The following is a 22,747-nucleotide window of genomic DNA, read 5'->3' on the forward strand; positions in this document are numbered from 1 at the left end:
TTAAAGCAATTAAAGTAGATCATATATATTCAGATAAGTATAGATTTACCTGATATATCTTCTGCAATTGTGAATTCATCTTTTACAGTAGAAAATTCCACCTCTGTCTGATTACTGGCATTCAGAGATGCAGAGCGTGACTGGTCAATATTGTCCTCAGCAACATCTGTTGGTTGCAAAAATGCCGTGTGGACATCCTGAATATGCGCTTTGAGGTCTTCGTAGGATGGGGCTCGGAAATCACAGCCATCACACTGCAGTACCTCCATGATCTGTGTTTATTCCTTTACATTAGGAAATTCTGAAAGAAGATATAAAAAAATGAATAACACTACTTATACACCTGAGGATGGTTTGCCCATCCTAATGGATGTCCATTAGCTGAGAGAATACATTTAAGAGTGTGTCTGAGGCCATATTACCAAGTATACCTAGGATCCTTCATGCATATATGCACATACAAATTTAGACAAAGGTGCTGGTGCCCTTAGACAGTAATCAGATAACACTAAGGAGTAAAGAGATAAAGTAGTTATTTCTCTGGTTTGGTCAAATGTATTGTCTCTAGAAGTTTTTGACAGCATTAACTTATTGTCATTAAAGAAACTCACATCATCAAACATTTGCTGATACCTAAACTTCCCTAATGGATCTGTAATTAGCTCATGAACTTCCCTATTTGGTTCAAACTTAGTTATAGAATTTTAAGATCAGAAAGGACTTTGGAACTCTTTCATTTACATCCTTTTAAGAATTAGGAAACTGAGGACCAGAAGAAATTACACTGCTCATCATTAAATCAAATTAGACCTATTAGACGTCTTTGAAGAAACAGCATTCTTCTAATTTTCAATATCTGAACAATGAAAAACTTCTGAAGATACAATTCGGATCTAATTGTACAGTATTTCCCTTTACACAGAAGCAATAGAATATCTGTCCTTTTTCTACAAATATCTTCAGTATCTGAGAATTTCCCAGGCCGAAACCAAGTCCAAAGACCTCATAACATTCCTGCAGCAATCAATATTATAGAGTAATAGGGTTGCCAGCTTCAAAATTATATCCCAGCTTGTCTGTTTTATTAAAAAGATTAGGTTTCATCACTCGAACTCCTTCCTTTCCCTTCCCTCCTTGTCACAAGCAAGTCGTGTGAACCTTGATCTAAAAGGTTGTGAGAATGTTGTGAAAGAAAGACCTTGGCCAACCATATCCATTCTGACATTAAGTGTGGCTTTTAAATTTATAGACCACTTTGCATTAACTCCACGAAGATTCCCAATCCTGAGAAATGAACAAAGAGATTCGAGGTAAAAGGTCCTCCCACCCTTAAACAACTCCTAGGCACAGTTGAAAAGCTATTACCTTAATGAATGGATTACTTCCCACATGCCCCATTGGGCTCCTCTAATCTAGAACCTGAGAGGTCTAAAGAAGCAAAACGGTAGCCAACAACCTTTCTGGAGGCTAACTTCCACGCATTCAACATAAACTAGAAAACGATTCCTAGAGCAGAATCCAAGTCCTGTAACATGATGTCAACGTATCCCAAGTGGGCATGGCATCAGGGTTTTTACATGAAGGAATGTTTCTCCTGATAGCCTGCTAAAATAACTCCTGGCAACTCCAGCTCTGGACGGGGCTGAATTTACAGAGGGAGCCACTGTTATTTACCTACTCTTCTTGCACATAGTCACTCCTCCTGTCTCAATAAATTCAAGAAAAGAAAAAGGAAGAAAAGAAAAGAAAAGAACGCTGCCCTAGGTTCTTTTCAGCTCCCAGACTTGCCACAATCGAGATCTTCCAGCTTTTATGTCTAAGCAACCAGCCCAAATTGTGTGGAAGAGGTTGCTATCTGCTCTGGATCAAATTACAGCAGGGACCGAAGCCCCACCCCATGTCTCCTTTCGCACAGTCCATTAGACCTGAAAACAAATTTTTCCATGGTGCAGACGACTCCCGCATTTAGAGCATTTCACAGAAAAGCAGATCATCCAGTTTTCACTCCCCATCCCCCAAGCTGAGTCCTTTCATCTCAGCCAAACAAGCCACAGCTCTGCTGAATGTGTTTATCACACTTTCAAGAGATATGAGCTCCTGCGTCACCGAAGCTTTAAGACTCACTAAGCTGTCCCAGTCCTCTGAGCCTCACTCAGAAGCAGCCATTTTAGCTCAGACAACTCATGCTCTGAGAGACTCCTAGCTTTTCGTCCGCGCACAACATGGCCTCACTTATCTCAGCTCCATCTCCAGCAGACAAGACTCTGCGAGGTGGATACAAGGAATCAGCACCAGGAGAGCGGTGCGTGGCTGGAGCGCTCCCTCCACTCTTCCCAACAAAGAATTAACTGTTTCCATTGCTATCTCTTCTCTTCCTTCAAATAGCTCTCACCAAGATCTCGGAAGGTTCTTTTTAAGCCCCATGACTGATCAATTCATTCATTAGTCCCAGCCACACCGTGTGGCTTAGAGAAGGAGGAAGATCCTGGTCCAGGCTGTCCAACAGCTCTTAAAGTAGGGGGGGTGGGGGTGGGGGGACACATGGGGGGGGGAGGCGTGGGGAGGTGGGGGGGGGGAACCTCCAGAAAGCCTCAGCCTCTTGGGAGTCGTCCTTCTACACACAGAAGACATACCATCTGACTCTGCTTGCCAGATTCCAAAGTCTAATGACCTTTGTTAATCACCAGCCAGTCTGTCTGCATCAGCAGACCCTGCCAACAGACACACCCTTCAACACAAAGGCTGTAGCTATTCCTTTTAAAAGGGGTTCTCTGAAAGCTCCATTGTGTAGCCAGGAGGAAAACAAAATCTCTTCCCTTAAAAACTTCAGGCCTTTAGAAATAGGGCAACAAAAGGCTTTCTGCTGTGTGTCCTTTGGAAAGTTTGAGACGGGTTTGTACCACAAGGACAAAAAGGAAGGTTCTTCCATTAGGAAGCAGGGGCCCCTCCAGCGCTGGTTGTTTCCTAATGTGTGTGTATGTGTCTACACAAATGCAGAACTCTTCCACATCCTGGTATCTTCTCGAGTGATTATGGAGAAGACTAAAGTCTAGATGCAAACTCAAACCAGGAAGCCTACAAGTTCTGCCACACAGGAGATGAAAGGGTTAGGAGCACAGAAAAGCAAGCCAGATGGAAAAAAGATGAAAGTGCCTTTCTAATGGGTTCTAGCTTTAATGTTGCTACTGTCTCTTCCTCAAAAGCAGGACCGAGTCCCAGAAAAGGTTAATCTTGAAGCAGCAGAGAGGAACAAACATCAGGTACAGCTGAATGGCCTTCAATCTGATGTTTTCACCACCAAGAACGGAAATCAGGATGCAGCCTGTTTTGAGAGACATTTTGCCTTTGTTCAGAGACGTTTCTTCTACAGATGCTGTCACAGAGAAGAAAACAAATCACTAGCATGGACTAAGCTATCAAAGAAACTGAAATGTGATGTAAGCATGAGTGTGAGTATATCTGTGTGTGTGTGTGTGTGTGTGTGTGTGTGTGTGCATGAGAGGAAAAAAAGAGAGCGAACACTGAGATTGACCTATCCATCAACCAGCAAAGGACACATTTTCAGAGAAGGATTTAATGCTCTGTCAAATCTCCAAATAAAAGATGAGAAACAAATTTTAAATATTTGTCTATTTGATCAATGGAAGTAGCAGTAATAACCTTTAGAGGTAAAAAAAAATGCTCACAGTTCTGCTCTAAGCTGACTTAAAGGGAAAAAATCCTTCCATCTTTTACCTATATAATTTAAAAATGAAATTAGCAATATTTCATTCTTGGTATGAAATCGGTGAAATCAAAAGCAGAAGAGAAAGCTTCTGGACTACCAAAAGGTCATGAGATGAATCTACAAATCACATACCACCAGTCCCCTTGATGTCAAGTTGCTTTCAAATAACTAGACTCCCAAGAACAACAATGATCTTACCATGCTAGTTTGATGCAGATACAACAAACAGATGGTTTGAAACATAAATAATCTCCTACCCCTGTTTTAGACCTACAAGATAGGAAACCATGCTACTTATTCACTAGACCTTGAAAATATTTTAATAGTACATATTTTTAAGTTTACATTTCCATATTGAACATACTCAAAGACGGGGTTCCTTTGTGAAGCCCAAAGTGCTGAACTCAGAGATGCTAAACATTTCAAGTTCTAGTCAATACTTCTAGAGAATCTCTGAATACCTCCAATGGAAAAAAATATTTTATGAACACAGGCTTGATGTCTCATGCAATTTTAAGGTCACCTATTTGCAAAATTAAATTACCTTATGACAGGTTTTCAGGATTCAGAATTTCAAGCGCCTTAACTCAAAAAGTTCAATTAAACACATTGGTCACATGTTTAGCAAGTACTTAACATATATAAGACATTATGATAGGTCCCAGGGATACAACATCAAAACAAATAACTGGAAAACCCAACCCTTAAACAAAAACCAAGCCCTACTTTCAAGAAGCTTACATTTTACTGGAAGAAAACACATGTACATACATAAATAACTGAATACAAGTTGATTTATAGTGGGAGATAGCATTAAGCAAAGAAAGGGAAATGCTTCACAGAGGAGATGGCAGCTAAGCTAAATGCTGAAGGAAAATAAAAATTCAGAGAAATAGAAATCAGGAAGAAGTAAATATCAAGTATAGGAGACAACTTGTGCAAATGCAGAGTGATGAGAGCACATGGACATAAAAAAAGTAAGAGGGGAAAAAAGGGACAGAACATTGAAATTTGGTTAATGTGGTTAATTTGGCCAGAACTTAGAATACATGAAGGGGAATGTCAAGTTTTCTTTAAGTTATGCTGAAAAGATACATCTCACCATGCCATTCCTTATCTATTAAAGCCTATTATTTAGAAGATATTTGATGTATCTTATTGCTCTACTAGCCAATTCAATTCCTTGTAACTTGGTAAGTGCTCTTCAGATCATGTCATTGGATTTGAACACCTTGCACAGGTCCATGAAGTCAAAATTACATGTGTCAAGGAAACATCCATGAAACAAAACAAAACAAAAAAACCAGCCCTTTCATGGGTCTAACCTTTTCTGTGATTGAAGGCTTACTGACCAGAAATAAAACTGTGAAGCCTCACAGCTACGTGATTCAATACTTACTAATTCTACCCTGTGAAGTCTTTGAGAAATGGAATCAGAAACACCACATGCAGTACCAGAGGGTACATTTTTCTTCTTTCCACTCTAGAAACCTGGTTTTATACCCTGGGTTCCTATAGCTTTGGAACTTTCAACTCAATCATACTGTAATAATGGAATTTCTTGTTAGCCAAGGTGAATATTGTTTTAATTTTCTTTCCCCATCCTATAAATAGGAAGGCTAACAAACCAAGGCATCAGTGTTATAGACTGAATATACTTTGGGCCAGTTCAGCCAAGAGAGGCGACAAAAAGCCAAGTAAGTCATCGGGAACTCCAGCATCATTCCATCAATGGCATTTACAGAACAGAGACGACTAGATTGCCCAGATTGCAGCATGGAGGGCCAATACAACGGTCCAAACTCATAGAATGGAATCAACAGAAGTGATGGGCTTGAAGAGCTCTGGGATTTGTTTATGGGGTTTTATTTCAAATTGACTGAGCATGAGAAGGATGAGGTAAGTGAGAAAATGAGCACATGAGATCTGCCTGGTAACACCCAAGCCTCATGAAGATGAAGAATGAAAACAAGTTTATTAACTGACCCACTGGTGGAGGTTAAATTTTTATTTCTAGTCAATGACACTATATAGTCTATGTTGAGTAGATCACCTTAAACATACTTAGTGTATTAATAATTTTTTAGTACAGAAGTCATAGATTTTATATATATTACTAATTTTTTAGTACAGAAGTCATGGATTTTGTATATATATATACATATATATATATATATATATATGCAGAGTGCCAATACAGAACATGGAAATAAATATATAGAGAGATATTATATCCTCTTAAGAATAGTATACAAGACCCTGACATTCATATGAAAATGTAAAATGTACATAAGATATGTAATAATTATCTTGAGACAAGTTGGACTCAACACATCTCTGAATTGAATAGAAGCTATATGAGAACAGACTCGATTCCCTTCTCTTTCAGTACAGGTGACATGTGCTGTGCCCATGTTACTATTCTCAAACTTATTCTCTTTAAAGAAAAAAAAAAAGCACAAGAAAATTCCACCTCCTCTCCCCCCCACCTCAACCAACAAACCACCTCCATCAATCCTACAGTCCTTGGTTCTGCAGTATATTTTGGCTCAACACTCAGTGTCATCAAATGTCCCTATCAAATGTTTATACTGTTTGCTACATGATCTAAGCAGTTCTGTGTACTTCTGGCAATTTACCCACACTAATGAAAGGTTTAACATATCAGACAGGATAAATAATTAAGGAATTCAGAAGGGAGACACAGCTGTTCTTCAAAACCAAATTTTCAGAAAAGAAAGGATTAATTTGTGATCACATGTGTAACCCGCCAATATGGGACACAATTTAAATAGTAGCATGGAAATACGGTGGAGGCTAGCACCCTGCCAACTGGGGCTGCTTCTGTTGTATGGAGTCTGCCTGGCCCATCTGTGGGACCTTGTGAATAGGGAGAAAGTCTCCAGCAGACAATCTGTGGAGGCCTAACCTAAAGGTGTTCTAGCCAGGGACATTCCTCTTTTGTAGCATCCAGGGCTTTGGGTTTACTCTCCTGAAGAATGTTTTCATGTATTACAAAGCATGCTAGAGTAATATTTCATGATGGACACCCTTGGGATCTTCATTAAAATGAGCTCTGTGTCTTGGGAGGTAATCCAAGTGAACAAAAATGTTAGATATGTAAATACGGAGCAATTCTGGTGGAATGACCAGTTATGAAAGCAGGTAGTGAGCGCAGAATCTACAGAGAGATAGTACATACCTTATGGAGAATTCATGCATTCCTTTGCAATGATACAACGCTAAAAGGGGTCATTAGGGCAAGAGGCAGTGCGCCAACTCCCCTGTCCTTAGGAGAGGAAATGTGTGAGCTGAACAATGAGATAAAGAAGGACAGCAAGGGACAAGAAAAGAAAGGGAGGAAGTAGCTTGGTATCTCAGTAGCTTTAGAAGGTCACTGTCTGCCTAGAGGGACCTACAGTTCACTAGATAACTCTAGTTCTCAGAAGTGCTCTGGAGATTTTGGGCTAGAGATATGACTTAGGAAAAAAAGCAAAACAAAACAAAACAAACCCTGTCTTCCTCCCCTACCCAACCCCGTAGAATTCTGAAAATCTCTGACAAAGAAGATACCACCTAACTTTGTTCTATCAAGTGATGGAAAACCTCCTTCTGAGTCAAAAGACGAAGTAAGAAGATGGAGACTTTGAGAGAATCCATTGAAATTCCATGGGGTCATTTAGAAAGTCCTCTGGAAATTCTGAGATCATTCTGGCTTCAGTTTTTCCGTAATAGTCTGATTGATTTTTTTTTTTTCTCTCCTCAGGATCCAAACCTCATCAAATGACAGAGACAGGAGAAGCATGCGTACTGTTCCTTTAAAAGCAATTTAAGATGCTGTCTGAATTTCTAGAGAACACTTTTCACACTTCAAGAACTCTCATTATAAAAATTGTAAAATTAGAGGGAAGTTGTGGATATGCTGCTGGGTCTTCATTAAAGAGCTGATTAAGACATGCAGTAAACAGGCTGAAATAAAAGCCATCTACCACATCACTGAAAGATCAAAATGCGAATTAGAAGCTCTCCCTGTGTGTTTATCAGTCTAAACTTGATTGGCCAGCTTTAAGTGGACAAACACTCGGAGGCCTCACCAGGGTCACTTCTGCTTTGCCAGGGCAGGTTCAGATAAAGGGGCCCCTGCCAAATTCACAACCCCAGAGGGCCTCCATGCTGTCGGAGGAGATGCCAAGGGCTGCTTGGCCATCTTTTTTAACTCTTGATATAAAGGTGGGTGGCTAGGCGACAGGTCCAGGAAAAGAGGCTCCTGCTTGAGGAACCTCTTTCCTAAGAGGAAAAAGACTCCATAAAAGGTTAATTTGGTATTTTAGCACCACTAGAAGCATGCACTTGCCCCTTGCTACATGCTTAATGGTTTGGATTCAGCGCTGGGATAGGGCAATTCGAAGGACACATGAGTCACTTTTGCTGGATGAGAAGCTTCCCGAGTCCCTATCAGAGGCTCAGCAGGGCTGGCATAGACCCTGGTGCAAGAACTGGAATGAGGCCTCCAGACCAATTTAACATTGCTGAGGAATCCGATTACTGAGGCCTGGCACCTTGGCCTCTTCCCACTGTGATCCCTGCTGTAGGCACATCATCAGTACAGTAGCTCTAACAGAATGCTCTCCTGAAAGGCAAACAATAGATCCGTCTTGGCCAATATGCGGGGCTCTTTGGAGCTCTTCCTGTACCCAGGCAGACAAATGGAGTGGGCAGTTTTTTCTTCTTGTTACCTATGGCAGAGGAAGTTATGAGGATATCACACCCTCTAATTAAACAAGCTCGTTGGTTCATTTAGCTCCACAGAATCCTCCCCAGCCGTAAATTAACAGAACATGACAACGGAAAAGTGCTGTCACTTCTTAACACTGATGTGAGACTGGAGGATAAGACAAGGAAAAAAAATAAAAGAGGATGGGGAAGGATTTTCTCCTCTGTTGCAACTGCTGATTCCATTTCCAGGGTGTAATTTTACACCAGGAGATTCTGGGCCTTCTGAGTTTACCCGAGAGCCCTTTTTGAAGGAGGCATCTTAGGAGGACATCCTTAAGACCCAAAAGTGGCACCTACAGCTACCATGCATAAGACGGTGCCACTATAATAAACAAATACTTGGCCAAAGGCCTGAACTCCCATATTCATTTTCTGAATGCAAGGGCCTGAAAGCAAAGGACCAACTCTTTGGATGTCATGCAACCGGACCAGACAGAACACATTGTGGGTGCTCAGGAAACATTAATTAATAATGAAGAAGGGGAGAAGAAATCAATATGGTAGCACTTTAATTGTGAAATGCGATTCAGTGAGTGAGCACTTAGATAGGAGCTTTCCTTATAGAAGATCATCCCACAATATTTCCTCTCTGGACACATTAAAAAGAAGTAAGGTCAAACCAAAGATTTTCTCCAAGTCTTTTCTAAATAATGTAAAAGAAGCAGATCAGAATCTCACCATAATACTTTTTTTGCTACAGAATGAATTCCTATGCCTTCTCTATAGCCTTTATGTATAAATAACTAAATAAGGAAAATAACTGAGAAATTTGTAGCACTTTCAAATTTGCAAAGTAATTTCATTTGACTCTCACAACAACCCTGTAAGGTAGGCAGGTATTTTTATCTGAATTTTGTAGTTGAGTAAACTGAGGCTGAGCAAGATTTGTAATTTGTTTATGGTTATGGAGTTCATATATCATCAGAAGTAGTGTTTGAGTCCATGCCTTACTGATTTGGAGTCTAATGCTCTCCCCCCTAAGACATTTATAGACTCAATGGGCTTGATGAAAAGGTGCTTCTGTCTAAAATGCAATTCCAGAACATGCAGAGCAGAATGACCTTCAAAACAAAATCTATACTTCAAATGCTATAATTAATTCCTCATTAAATTCCCAGGAAAAACCACACTTGAAAAACCTAGAAAGTTCATAGTATAGGCAGAACAAATATTTTACTCTAGAATAAACAAACTTTCCCTGAACTATTGAATTCTACTGACTTCTTGGACAATTTTCTAGGCATCTGCTTATTCACTGCCAGGCTGCCTTACAACAAAATGCCAACAATATAGAAAAGAGAACAACATAAATTATTTGTTTGGGGATTGTGGTCTTTACATTAGCCAAGGTGAATGAAAACAGAGGTGTGATGAAGCTTCTCATGTACGCCTTCATCAGGAACTAAAGGTAGCATTATTCCTTTTAATAGTAATCCTCGATGGAGCACCTTTTGTGTACAACACATGGCATTTGGCACTGGGTATACAGAAGAGACCTTGCTCTCAAGGAGCTTACATCATCCTCCTGGAAGAAAGACAAGTGCCCCAAGAGCGATGGGACAAAGGAGAGTAAGATAAGCACAGAGCACACAGGAGAGGACCAGCCAGAGAGGTGTGAGTGGGATGAGATCATTTTCATCTGCGAGACAGCTAGGAAGGCTTCATGGTGGCCTCTGAGCTGGATCTCAAAGGAAGGGAGGGACTCCAACAGGGGCAACATGCTATCAATAGTATTGTTCTGTTTTGGGAGTTAGACAAAAATAACTTTCAAAAAAAGAATCATGATCTAGGCATTGTGGTTCGAGCTTTACTTGACAACAAGGCTCTTGGTCTCATTGTTTGAGCTCTATGTGTTCTGGGGGTGAGGTGGAAATTGGCATTTAGAATGATCAAGCTCTATATTAGTAGGAGGAAATTCTGTGGAAAGGAGAACAGTAATCCACCTTGGAGCCACCCAAATACGCAGAAATCTTTTCTCAAAAGGCAATGAAACCCCAGTTGACTTAAAGGCACTCTTAATAGACTGCAGGAGATTCTGTCACACTAATGCAGTGGACAAATGGAATGAAGCTTACCACCTCAAGAATGGCAGTTCCAGTGCACTTTAATGTCAGGAAGAGAAAGCTTTGTTTACAAGGTCTCTCAGGCAGTGAAAGCATATTGCAATTCTTGATGGTCTTAATGTTGATTATGGGCCTGATTTCTGTGTATGAGAGGCAGAGACAGAGAGACAAAGACACAGAGAGAGACAAAGAGAGAGAGAGACAGACAGACAGAGGAGACACAGAGATAGAGAAGAGAGCCAGAGAGCCAGAACCAGAGAGAAGAAAGTGAGAGAGAGAGAGAGAGAGAGAGAGAGAGAGAGAGAGAGAGAGAGAGAGAGAGAGAGAGAGAGAGAGAGAGAGTTATGTAGAGTAAATAGCAAAAATTATTCTCCTAGCATTGGCTGTTCCCATTCATATGTAATCCTGCTATGCCATTCCAAGAGAAAGGATTGGCTTGAGGGTGGGGGAATAAATAACCAAACAAGAGTAGTAATCCTATTGCTTGCAAAATGACCACCAACATATGGAGACTTTAGGCATACCTCTTGTTAGGGTTATGGAGGCTATCAGGAATTTAGAAACTATTCTTCCCATTACCCACTGATTCAAAGAAACATAAGCCTGCTGGAAGGGGAGACTAGGAATAGACTTCTTTCTTCTCAAAATCAACATGACCAAAACAACTCATTATCTTTCCCACAAAAGCATCCTTTCCTCTTTTCAACTTTTCCGCTATTGTCAAAGATACCAGCTGTCTCGAAGCCAACCAAGCTCTCCCCCTCTGTATCATTCTCAGCTCCTCCCTGGCACTCACCATACATGTCCAGTCCAATGTCAAAATCTCATTATTTTTATCTTCTCAACATCTTTCCTGTCCCCTTCTCTTCATTCCCATTGCTTCCACCCTAGAACATGTTGACTTCTCCAATAACACATAAGCTCCTTGAGAGCAGATAATATTCTTGCCTTTATTTTTTTGCCCTCACATTTTGCATCATGCCTAGCACATAGAAAATAGTCATTAAATGTTTGCTGATTGACAATCAAATCCTAAGTGTTGAATTCTCTACTATAATAGTTTCATCAAGCCAGGACATTTTAAAAAATGACATCATTTGAAACAGAGCAGGAGCATATGAAGTTAATGAGAAGCAGCATGCCATAGAAAAAGGAGCATTACATGTAGAATCATTGGATATGGGTTTGAAAGTAGGCTCTGCCAATCCCAAGGGATCTTGGGCAACTCATAATCCCTTGGGCCTCAATTTCTTCTTTCTAAAATGAAAAGGGCACAAATTCAATTATATTTATGGTCCCTTCCAGATCTCAACCTCACTTAAATCTTTGTGCCTCCGTTTTCTCATCTGTAAAATGAGAGGGTTGACCTCCAAGGCCTCTAAGATCTCTTCCTACTCTAATTAAATTCGTGATCATATGACCCTATGAAAAGCACCCATCATGCCTATTCACTTATTTCTTCATTGCCAGTATCTGTTAAATTCTACACCCCCAAATATTACGGATGGCAAAAAGATCTTTCTTAGGTGTACAGACATTAGAGTGGCACCATTCTTTTTGTGCAACAGAAATATCTGGAAAAGAGGAGAAGAGTTACAAAAGTGATATTCTGCTGTTTTTGACGATCAACTTTAAGCACTTAGGTTGCATTTCAGTTGTGCAAGTGGCTTGCTCATGCCTCAGAAACACACTTGAACACCTAAAACTGCTGACCAAGGGATATGCTAGGCAGTCCAAGGGCTATAATGCTGAATTATATTTCTTCAGAAACCAACCTCATGGAATCAGAGCAAGGTTATGCAGTGGCTTGATGCCTGCCAAATCTACCCCCAGAGAAACATCGTCTTGTTTCTTATGGAAAACGTGTGCTGCCAAGGCAGTCGCTGAAGAGCCCTGCTGAACGAGCCTTGAGGGTATCTGAAAATATCAGGGGCTGTTCATTTAAAATTGAAAGGAGGAGGAGAATAGTATCCAACTGCCCAGCAAGGAATCCAACCTTCATAGAGTACATCAGGGGAGTTATTCAGATGGCAAGGCAAGAACATCGCTTATGTTGGATTGCTCTCCATCCACACGGGATGCTTCATTCCTCAAGTCAGCCTCGACCCTTGACATTGCTTCTACCTGGAACTTCTACAAGGGGTGAATGTGTTCTTATCCATCTTCCCTTTATCCATTTACCACACATCAAAGAGCTAAGTGAGTGGGTTGCTAGACTAGGGGGAAAAAGTCAACCACCAGCTCTTTCTTGTTTTAAAAGTTCTCTGTAAGAAATCAAGAAGAAGTGGGAGGCTGGAGAAGAGAAATCCTTATCATGGATGCGGCTGAATTCAAGTCTTTTCAAGATGATGTAAAATAAGTGCTGGTTACTGAAACAGATAGCACAACAGATAAAAACAGGAATATTCTAAGCATCATGCATTTTGAATGATTATCTGTAAGATGAGGGTACAGCACTTCTTAGTGTTCAGTGAAAGCAAAAAGGGCTGACTGAGCAAATGCCAGGACCCCAGAACCATGACAGGAGCAATGGGGGATACAAAAAGAAGGAGAAGAATAAAATCTCTTTCCTTATGGAGCAGGCAGTCAGCAGAGAAGATGTTCAATCTAGTCAAACCAACAGTTCAGCTTTGGTAGCACCTTTTGAACAGGCAGTTTGGTCTAAGAGAGGATTATAGATCATAACGCCATGGACTGAGGGCTACAAGAGACCATACAGACCAATCCTTAATGGGAACTAAGAATTAAGTGACCGATCCAAAAATCTATGACCAACTCCTTGGACCTCAAACGCAGCACCCTTTCCCACTCTATTCTGGCTGTTGGCTTTGCATCAAGACAAAACTCTTCCACTTATTAGATGTGTGACTAGGCATATCACTTAGCATCCTTGATTCTCAGTCTCCTCTGATGTAAAATATATGTGAGATACTTGAGATACTTCACAGACTTCTTGTGACATCAAATGAGATCAATTTGTAGTTTCCAAAACTTTTATGAATCAGTGGATGCAGCCATCCTCACAATGGTCCAGATCAGAAACCCTCCTTGCCTTCTCAACCTGTGCAGTTCCTTCCTATGCCTTTCCACAAATTCTCTACGGGGAAATTAGCCAACCAGCAAAGCAGCCATGGGCAACAACCATATTGTTTGTGTCATAAACTCGAGTTTAGTTTATTCTACTATCTCAGTCTGAGTCTTAGCATAACCCAAGCAAATTATGGCACTTCTCCCAATTTCTTTTTCCATATCTTTGTCACAGGCATCAACCTTACAGAATTATACTTAAGATCAAAGGAGAAAACATTTAAAATGCTTTGCAAATCTTTAGGTGCTAAATAAATGCTAGCTCTTATTGTTATCTTTTATCCATCACTCTCACTACTCTATATTCTCAATGCTATCTTTTATATCACTCCTCATACCATGTGTTGTTGAGCAATAGTGTTCAGAGCCTATCTCCAACCTCCATGTGTTTTTAAATTATTCTTTAAGTCATCTTCAATTTTTATTCTGCTGGATTCTTTTTTGAATTGTGCAACTCAGAGGCCTCCCTTAAGCTGGGGGCTCTACCTACTCATGGAGACAGACCTGAGATTGAGGAGCAGCCAGCTGTCTACTGGCCTGTACCCCATTTGGGCAGCTGGAAAGTCCCATGAATCACTCTTGAACACTCTGAAGAATCTTCACAATCACTGAGTGAATAATAAACAATATGGTAAGTATCTCTTCTCTATTCATTGTTTTAAATCTTCATTAATAAATCAGCATATTTCACATGGGCCATGAATTTTGTAATACTTTTTTTTATCAAATTATTTAAATAGATAGGAACCCTGCAAAAAAGTATTTGCTTTGAGCTCCAGAGAAATGTCCTGGTTGGTCCAGACTTGTGATTCCATCAGGTCTAAAGAATAAGTGTGGTAAAAACCATAGTCTTACAATGAGAAGACTAAGAATAGGAGGCACTGAGGAGTTAAGTGAAATGACCTTTCCATTGTCACACAGCAAGAATGTGACAAATATCAGATTTGAATTGTGGCTTTCTATCCAGTGTGCCATAATGACCATCCTAGAATACAATGGCTTATTATTTGCAGACATATAGCAAACCTGGGAAAATACTATACTAGATCTGTGACTTTGCTGGAGTAGATATTCCCATCAATGGTACAGAATCATCTGCCAGAGTGAGAAATAACCTCTGGAGCCAGTTAGTCCAGCCTGAAACTGAATAAGAACCTCATCTACAACCACCCAGACCAATGGTCATTCAGCATTTACTTCAAGATCTCAAGGGAAAGGGAAGCTACCATTTCCTAAGGAAACCCAGTGCACTTTTTTTTTTAAATCCTTACCTTCCGTCTTGGAGTCAATACTGTGTATTGGCTCCAAGGCAGAAGAGTGGTAAGGGCTAGGCAATGGGGGTCAAGTGACTTGCCCAGGGTCACCCCAGTGCACTTTTCTATAGCTTTAACTGTTCAAAAGTTCTTCTTCAAACTAAGCCAATATCCGCTTTTTGGCAATTTCTATCCATGGTTCCTTGTTCCAATCTCTACAGTCAAGGAGAAGAATCCTTCTTCCATATGATATTCTAACACCTAACACTTATCAAATATTCCATAACCTTTTCTTCTAGAGACAAAATATCCAACCCATCTTATGACATCGTATCTATTACCATCACCATCCTGGTCACTTTCCCCACCTGCATGCTCCTTATCATGGCAATGTCTTTCTCAAAAGGTAGCGCCCAGAACTGATGAGAGTGCTCCAGAGACTATTTCCTCCCATGTTCTGAACACTGTGCCTCTTAACGTAGCTTAACAATAGTCTAGCTTTTTTTGGTTACTATATTATATAGTTGACTACCACTAAGCTTTCAGCTCACTAAAACACACAGATCTTTTTCAAATGAACTGCTGCCAAACTATACCTCTAATTTTGTAGGTCTCTTGTCTATATCCTTTCATAAAACATCCACTGCTTTTTAATTCAACAAAAAGGAGAATTTCCTCTAGGTTTCTTAATATTACTTAGACACTGATATTAATAGATTGATAATATTATTAAATGGATACATACACATATGTATCATGCACACAGAAATACATGTTAAAGAAGAAACTTTAATGAGGCATTTTGCTCTGAATCAAATAGTACTTTTTATAGTAAGTATAGTAAGACCTCATATTCTCTCACAGTTGACTATGTGAAAGACTTCCTAATTATTTATATTTTTCATTGCACATATACTTGATATACCTATAAATTATCTCAAAGATTTTGAGATGATAAAGTTTGGATCAGTAGTTAGTGAGATCTTCTTAATAATTTATTGGGTGGTCCTAATATACATTATTTTTTAACTCATTCAGTATTTCCCCTCTCAAATATCTTGATAATCATTTCTTCCACATTCTGTCAAACTGAGGACAGATGTCCTTGGATATATTATAGGTCTTATCTAGGTACTATTTCCACCCTTGGTGTCTTTGGTGTCATTTTAAACTTCTTCAAGTATCAAGGACATTTGGGTTTGTGATGTTAGAATCCAATTGAGGTGATTCCTCATTGGTTCCTGTTATTGTTTGTAGAAAATAGTTTAATATAGAGATCTTGACAGATCTTTTTCATTTTTAATGTCTGTTGTACATTTGAGTTTTATCTTTAAAATGCTCCCAGGATTATCTGGATTAATTGGAAGAAAATGGGCATAGGGACTAGACCTGGGGTTTCAATAGTAAAAGAGAGTCCTTCCACCAAGGCAGGTGGTCTTCTTTTTCAGAGCTGTCCAGGGCACTAAGGAGTGAGTTGTTGAAAGTCAGAGATCTAGTTTTATGTTTCCCATGCAGAACTTTGAAGCCAGGCTTTCCTAAATAAGGCCATTGGTTCTCTAGCTACCATACCACATTGCCTGCAGATTGGGGGAACATTTATGGCAAAGACATGGGCATCTGGGGGCATCAACAACTTGGAGTCACTGAAAGCATTACAGAATTTTCCAAACACAATGGAGACTATTTTTCTTCTCATATTCAATTTCGAGGTAATCTCACTGCTCATATATATTGCTTGTCTAATTTTACACACACACATCTATCAATGAGATGAAGTCAACCAGTTGCCCATCCAAATGTCATAATCTGTACTACATGTGGTTTTCATTGACTTGCTTTTTGTTTTGTTTTGTTTGTTTTAATGGCTAAGCCAGTCTCTTCTAAGTGGCTCTACAGTGCGTTGAAGTTGGATGTAGTCAGGATAACATCATCTATAACAAGAAATATTGAGGAGAATTTAATTTTCTGTAGGAAATTCCTCTCCTATTTGAACTCTGGTTGGACAACCCCCTTAACATTTCTAAACAACTTTGTGAGCACTTATCACCTTGTTCTTTGCTCCATTGGATGTTGATGAGTGGATCACTTATCAAAGTTATCATCATGGTCATACACGTGTGGGAGAAACCTTTCTGGAAGACAGTTACGAAGGCTGCCTCAGTCCACGTGTACAAGATGTTCTGGGCATGACACCTTAATATCCTTCAGAAAAGTGACACTCTATTTTAATTTAGCCACGTGATATGCTCTTTTGGTTTTAAAATACAGATTGTTGTTTTATGAAACAGGTGCCAAACTGCAAAATATAGATGCCATAAAAACAGAGGTAAGGGGATAGGACAAAGCCCCTTTGGACTCTACCTTCATCAGGCTTAGAATGGCCCATCTGCAGCTTTATTAATGTGTCAGAATTTTGTGGCCATGTCTATATATATGAGAGAACCAGAAAATATGACAGAGTAGTTAGAAGAGACAGTGGGTTTGCCTCTTGGATGTGGGGTGCCTTGGTTCTTTTTCTCTGTATATTTACATGGACAAATAAGAAAAGCAAGGGAAGTCATCCTGGACTAGATTAGAGGAAGAGATTGCTGCCTGAAGTTGGAATCCTGATGCTGAATCAAGAATCTGAGAAAGCAGAATTGAGGAACTTTCATACTGGTTCTAAAAGTAAAGGGTTTCCCCTCAAAAAACAACCTAGCAATGCACTAACCAAGGTCTTCAGCTGGGCTAAAAGCTAGACATTGTCCCCAGTAGGCAGAGCAGCATGTCCTGAAGAGCTATGATCCAGTGAAAGACATCTAGATTGATGAGGAGTCCAGAGACAATTAGGAGAGGGCATTAGGGGGCTTCCCCACTTCTTTCCTATGTGTGGACCATATCACAGGCAATCTCTAAACTTGCCTGCTCTATGGATAGGATGTAGGTTTAAAGGAAGGTGTTCTCTAACTATATGGAGGGTGGGTGAGAGGGGAATGTTGTGCACTGAATAAGAACTGGCTTTGTTAGTTGATTACAATGACTTAATTAAGGAATAAGTCCCTAACTTGTGGGAATGAGGTATAATTCTAAGGCAGAGTAGATACTTAATTTGTTTTGGCCAATTTGAGATAGTTTATTATCTGGTTAAAGATAAAAATGAAGAAGGACTCTATCTTTGTATATACCTGGTCATCAATAAGTTAAAAAAAATAGTTCTGTGTACCTCATTTGGAAAGTTTGTATTTTTAAAGTAAAGTTTAAATACTACAGTTAAATTTAACTTTTTTAGTCTGATGGCCAAAAATAATTTATTTTAGGATTAGATATTTGATAAATGTTTGCCTTAAAAATAATAACTTAGTGAAATGTATGGTAATATGTACCATAAACAGTTCATCTAGTCTTTTTTTTTAAATGAAGCAATAGACATCTTAAATTCTCTATACCACTGATATATTTGTTTAAAAAATTTCCACAAAAAGGTGTCCATTCCCCAATTGTTTATCAAACATGCATACCTTGAATGTGGAGATCACTTTTGAAAAATTTCTTTAAAATAAGGATGTACCAATATGAGTCAATAGCAGTTAATGTCCTCTCCGTCACTTTTTAAGATAATATTCATTATTTTTTCCATTCCTTTGGAAACTCTCTCTAAGAAAACTATAGTATTGATATTTGAATAACTTCAATATTCCTTGTAAATTCCCTGTAGGCGTTTGACTATATCTAACGCATCCTCCCAAGACATTTCGATGGCATAGTAGAAAGAGTACTAGGGTTGAAATCAGGAAGATCTCATATTTGACCTGAAATACTTCATAGTTGGGCGACCCTGGGCAAGTTATTTAAAGTTTGTCTAAATTCCCTTAAATGTAAAATGAAGATAAAGTTAGCATCCACTTTTAGGTCTCTTGTGAGAATAAAATGAGAATATTTGTAAAGCACTTACTTCTGTGGCTACTATTGCTGTTCCTGCTTTGAGCTAGCTGCTAAAGAGTTATGGACAGAGTATTGGACTTGGGGCAGGTAAGACTGGAGTTCAAATCCAGACTCAGACACTTACTAGTCACTGACCCTGGACAAATCCCTTGAACTCTTTCAGCCTTAGTTTCTTCATCTGGATATCATGAGGATAATGATAGCATTTACCTCCCAGAGTTGTTGTAAGAATCAAGAGAGAGAACATTTTAACCTGAAAGCATTCTATAAAGGTTGGCTCTTATTATCAATGATCTTCTCATGTCCCAATGCCAGATCCACATATAATACTTTGGATATAGATATAACAAATTCTAGCTAAAACTGCCATCTTCTATAATTCTTAATTAAATTTGATCACTCCAGAAATGTCAGTATACCTGGTCTGCTTCACCTAGATTTATTATTCTCCCAGTTTCTTCTCCAAATACTATGGAAATGGTATCATTTAGTGGGGTTGCATACTGGACGCTCTACAGACTCAGGCTCTACAGACCCTTTAATTTCTTTTTGTTGTTTTGAGGTGTTATTGCTTAAAATCTGTAACCTTTCACAATGCTTTAAGAGTGAGACCTTACTCTAAACTGGCGTCATCATTGTCATGTGTCTCTTTGTTTGGAAAGGGCATCGGGCAAGTATTGGGGCTTCTATCACCCTAACAGGTGTTATATGGATGAGTTGTTACTGGACAGTTGCTGATATTCTCTTAATAGATTTATCCTCTTGCTAAACTAAGCAGCATGGAGATTGTTTTAACAGTGTTTCCAAAGCTATGTTTCTTGGACCCTAGTGTTATACGTGAGGCAAAGAGAGATTCTGGGAGAAAATGTCTGGGAGAAACAGATAGTTTCTTTTTTAAAATGTTCTCTAAATGTATTATATATGAAATTTATTTGTTTTAAAATACTTATAATCCATATTAATTTTCATTATGAAAACTGATTTAACATTATCTACTTTATGCCAATACTTCCCCAATTTCCCTTTGTTGTAGCAAAATGCCACATTCTCATAAGTCTAGGAAGGCATTTATGGGTTCTTTTAATATATTTTAGGTACAAAAATGTTATATGATCTAAAAAGTTTTGTGGGCTATATTAGAAGAAAGTCGCAGTGTTATGTCAAAGCCAAAAGTCCAGAGTACTGTCCAATGGTGGACCAATAAGGACCAATAAGCATTGGCAAGGAACATCCAGACTCGTTTTACAGAGGCTTCATCTAAGGGAAATATGACCCAAGTTCAAGTTCCAGTGATGGCATTTTATTACTTTTGTGGCCTTAAGAAAGTCCTTTGGGTCTGGGTTTTCTTGTGTGTGAAATGAGAATTATAGATGACCTTTTAGTTCCTTCCTGCTCTAACTCTATGATCTTAGATTAAAAAATTACCTTCAATGGTCATGTCATGATTTGGAATTATAAAGAATCTATGAGAAAAAAATTAGCCAAAAGATTTACCCAACGAGAAGTTTGAAATTTTGATTTTTTCAGGGACTTTGGAAGAGTTTTAAAAGTTATAATAGTAATAACAATAATAATGTTAGTATTTATTTTTCGATAAAATACTTTAAAACAGCGGTTCTCAACCTCTCAATTTGTAGCAATGAGAATTCATAATTCATATCACGTATTTATATTCCAAATCATAACTGTAGCAAAATTACAGTTTTGAAGTAGCCACCAAAATAATTTTTTGGCTTGGGGTCACTTCAACATGAGGAACTGTATTGCAGGGTCATAGCATTAGAAAGGTTGAGAACCACTGCTTTAAAAGATTTGCAAAGTGCTTTACAAATATATTGAACTTGGTCCTCAAAAAAAAAAAAAGCTCTGGTGGCAAGATAATATTATTTTGAACATTTCAAAGATAAGAAAAACCAGTTAGATAAGAGGTAAAATGACTTGCCTAAGGATATAGCTAATAAAAATTTCTGAGTCTGGATTTGAACTCAGGTCTTTTTCTAGTTTCCAGGTCTAATTATCTATACAGTATGCTATCTAGATGCCTAAATAAGCTAAAAATAGCCTTGCTTCCTGAAAATATGAGGCTTCCCTCAAAAGAATCATTTATGGTATTTGGTAGGCATTTCTTATGCTTCATGCACTAAAGTTTTTCTATGACACTTTACTAGGTGGAAGGAATCTGTACTCACTTTCAAATGCCATGCCAGTACAGCATATGTTCTAGGATGTCCCAGGCTGGAAGACCTTCAAAACCCAATTACAGTAAAAGACTACATATCTCTTGCCTGAGGAACACCCCCAACTTAAGTTTGAAGAAGATTATGACTAAAAGAATGGGACAGATTTCTTCAGCCATAGCAAATGGGAAAGCCATCCATTAAGTCAGAAGAGACACAATCTTCTTGGGTGGAATTTGCACCCATGAAATCCTGAGTTCTTAATGCATAATGTTTCCACTAACCAAAAACCAACACTAGGTTCCATTTTAGACATAATTACTACTTTAAATATACCACTGGTCACATCAGTGCCTGATTTCTAGTCATACTCTTTAGTTTCCTTTTTAGACTTCTCTGGAATGCTTTGCTAAATCCCATGAGTCACCCATCTCTGTTGAACATTTCTCTCCAATGTGCATTAGGAACAAAGTCTAAAAACCTGCTAGAAAAGTCCCTCTTTTAGTAACCATAGTGTGGACCAAAGTGAAGAACTGGCCATGTAATCAAGTTCTATAAACAGAATAAATATTAATCATTTCAGCTACAAATGAGAAAAATAGGTTGGTATGATGAAAGAATATCTGAGTTCAATGAACAATTTGTCCAAGTCTGCCCACCTTGAGTTTCTGCAAGGATACCCTGACCTCGTGGTTGTTGGTCAAGGATATCTATTCCTTTGATGAAATCAAAACACATTTTCATAATGAAGTTGGCCATTTAAAAAATTACAATAATGTTTTCCTAAGCTATGTGAAATAATATTGGCAAATTTGCAATTCAAAAATATCTTCATGCAACCTTCTCTTTGGGAAAACTGGAAAGCAGTTTGGCAGAAACTGAGTATAGACCAACATCTCACACCATATACCAAGATAAGAGCAAAATGGATACACAATAGGATGATATCATAAGCAAGTTAGGAGGGCATGAAATAGTTTACCTGTCAGAACTATGAGTAAGGGAAGAATTTATGACCAAACTAGATAGAGTATTACGGGATATAAAATGGATAATTTTGATTATATTAAATTTAAAAGGTTTTGCATACAAACCCAACATGTCCAAGATGAGAAGGAAAGCAGAAAACTGGAGCAGGGAGAATTTTTGGGAAGTTTTTTTTAATAAAGTCTTCATTTCTCAAATATATAGAAAACTGAGATAAATCTAAAATAATGTAAGTCATTCTCCAATTGTAAAAAGTTAAAGGATATGAACAGGCAGTTTTCAGATAAAGAAATCAAAGTTATCTATAGTCATATAAAATACTCTAAATCACTATTGATTTTTAGTCTTTTTCAGTTCTTGATTCTTCATTATCCCATTTGGGTTTGTATTTTGTTTTTTTTTTTTTTTGGTTTGTTTTTTGTTTTTTTGGCAAAGATACTGGAGTGGTTTGTCAATTCCTTCTCTAATTCATTTTACATGCTAGGAATTGAGGCAAACAGTTTTAAGAAACTTGCCCAGGGTCACATAGCTAGTAAGTGTCCATGGCCAGACTGGAATTTAAGAAAAAGTGCCTTCCTGATTTCAGGCTAGACACTCTATCTATTGCACCACCTTGTCCCCACCAGTATTGATTAGAGAAATACACATTGAAATAACTCAGAGGCACCTTCTCACACCTATCAGAATGGCTAATATGGCATAAAGGGAAAATGACAAAAGTAGGAGGAGGATGTGGAAAAAATTGGGGCACTAATG

The 22,747-nt window shown here is 38.6% G+C and overlaps 1 protein-coding gene across 5 annotated transcripts in view; it reads right to left on the reverse strand.

The window, feature by feature from the left end:
- Positions 1 to 22,747, reverse strand: part of ZNF462 (zinc finger protein 462) — a 161,689-nt gene that overhangs the window by 92,253 nt on the left and 46,689 nt on the right. Inside the window, exons 1-2 of one of the 5 annotated variants that reach the window (XM_056805309.1) lie at positions 2,393 to 2,506; positions 50 to 301 (exon numbers count right to left, since the gene is read on the reverse strand). In XM_056805309.1, coding sequence (XP_056661287.1) covers positions 50 to 269 — 220 coding nt within the window. In that variant the 5' untranslated portion in view covers positions 270 to 301; positions 2,393 to 2,506. Of the gene's footprint in view, positions 1 to 49; positions 302 to 1,674; positions 2,321 to 2,392; positions 2,507 to 22,747 lie in introns of those variants that run through there. The other 4 variants (XM_007499630.3, XM_007499633.3, XM_056805310.1 and 1 more) reach the window with 4 other exon arrangements.

The sequence above is a fragment of the Monodelphis domestica genome, chromosome 7 (genome assembly GCF_027887165.1).
Source record: "Monodelphis domestica isolate mMonDom1 chromosome 7, mMonDom1.pri, whole genome shotgun sequence".
Classification (NCBI taxonomy): domain Eukaryota; kingdom Metazoa; phylum Chordata; class Mammalia; order Didelphimorphia; family Didelphidae; genus Monodelphis; species Monodelphis domestica.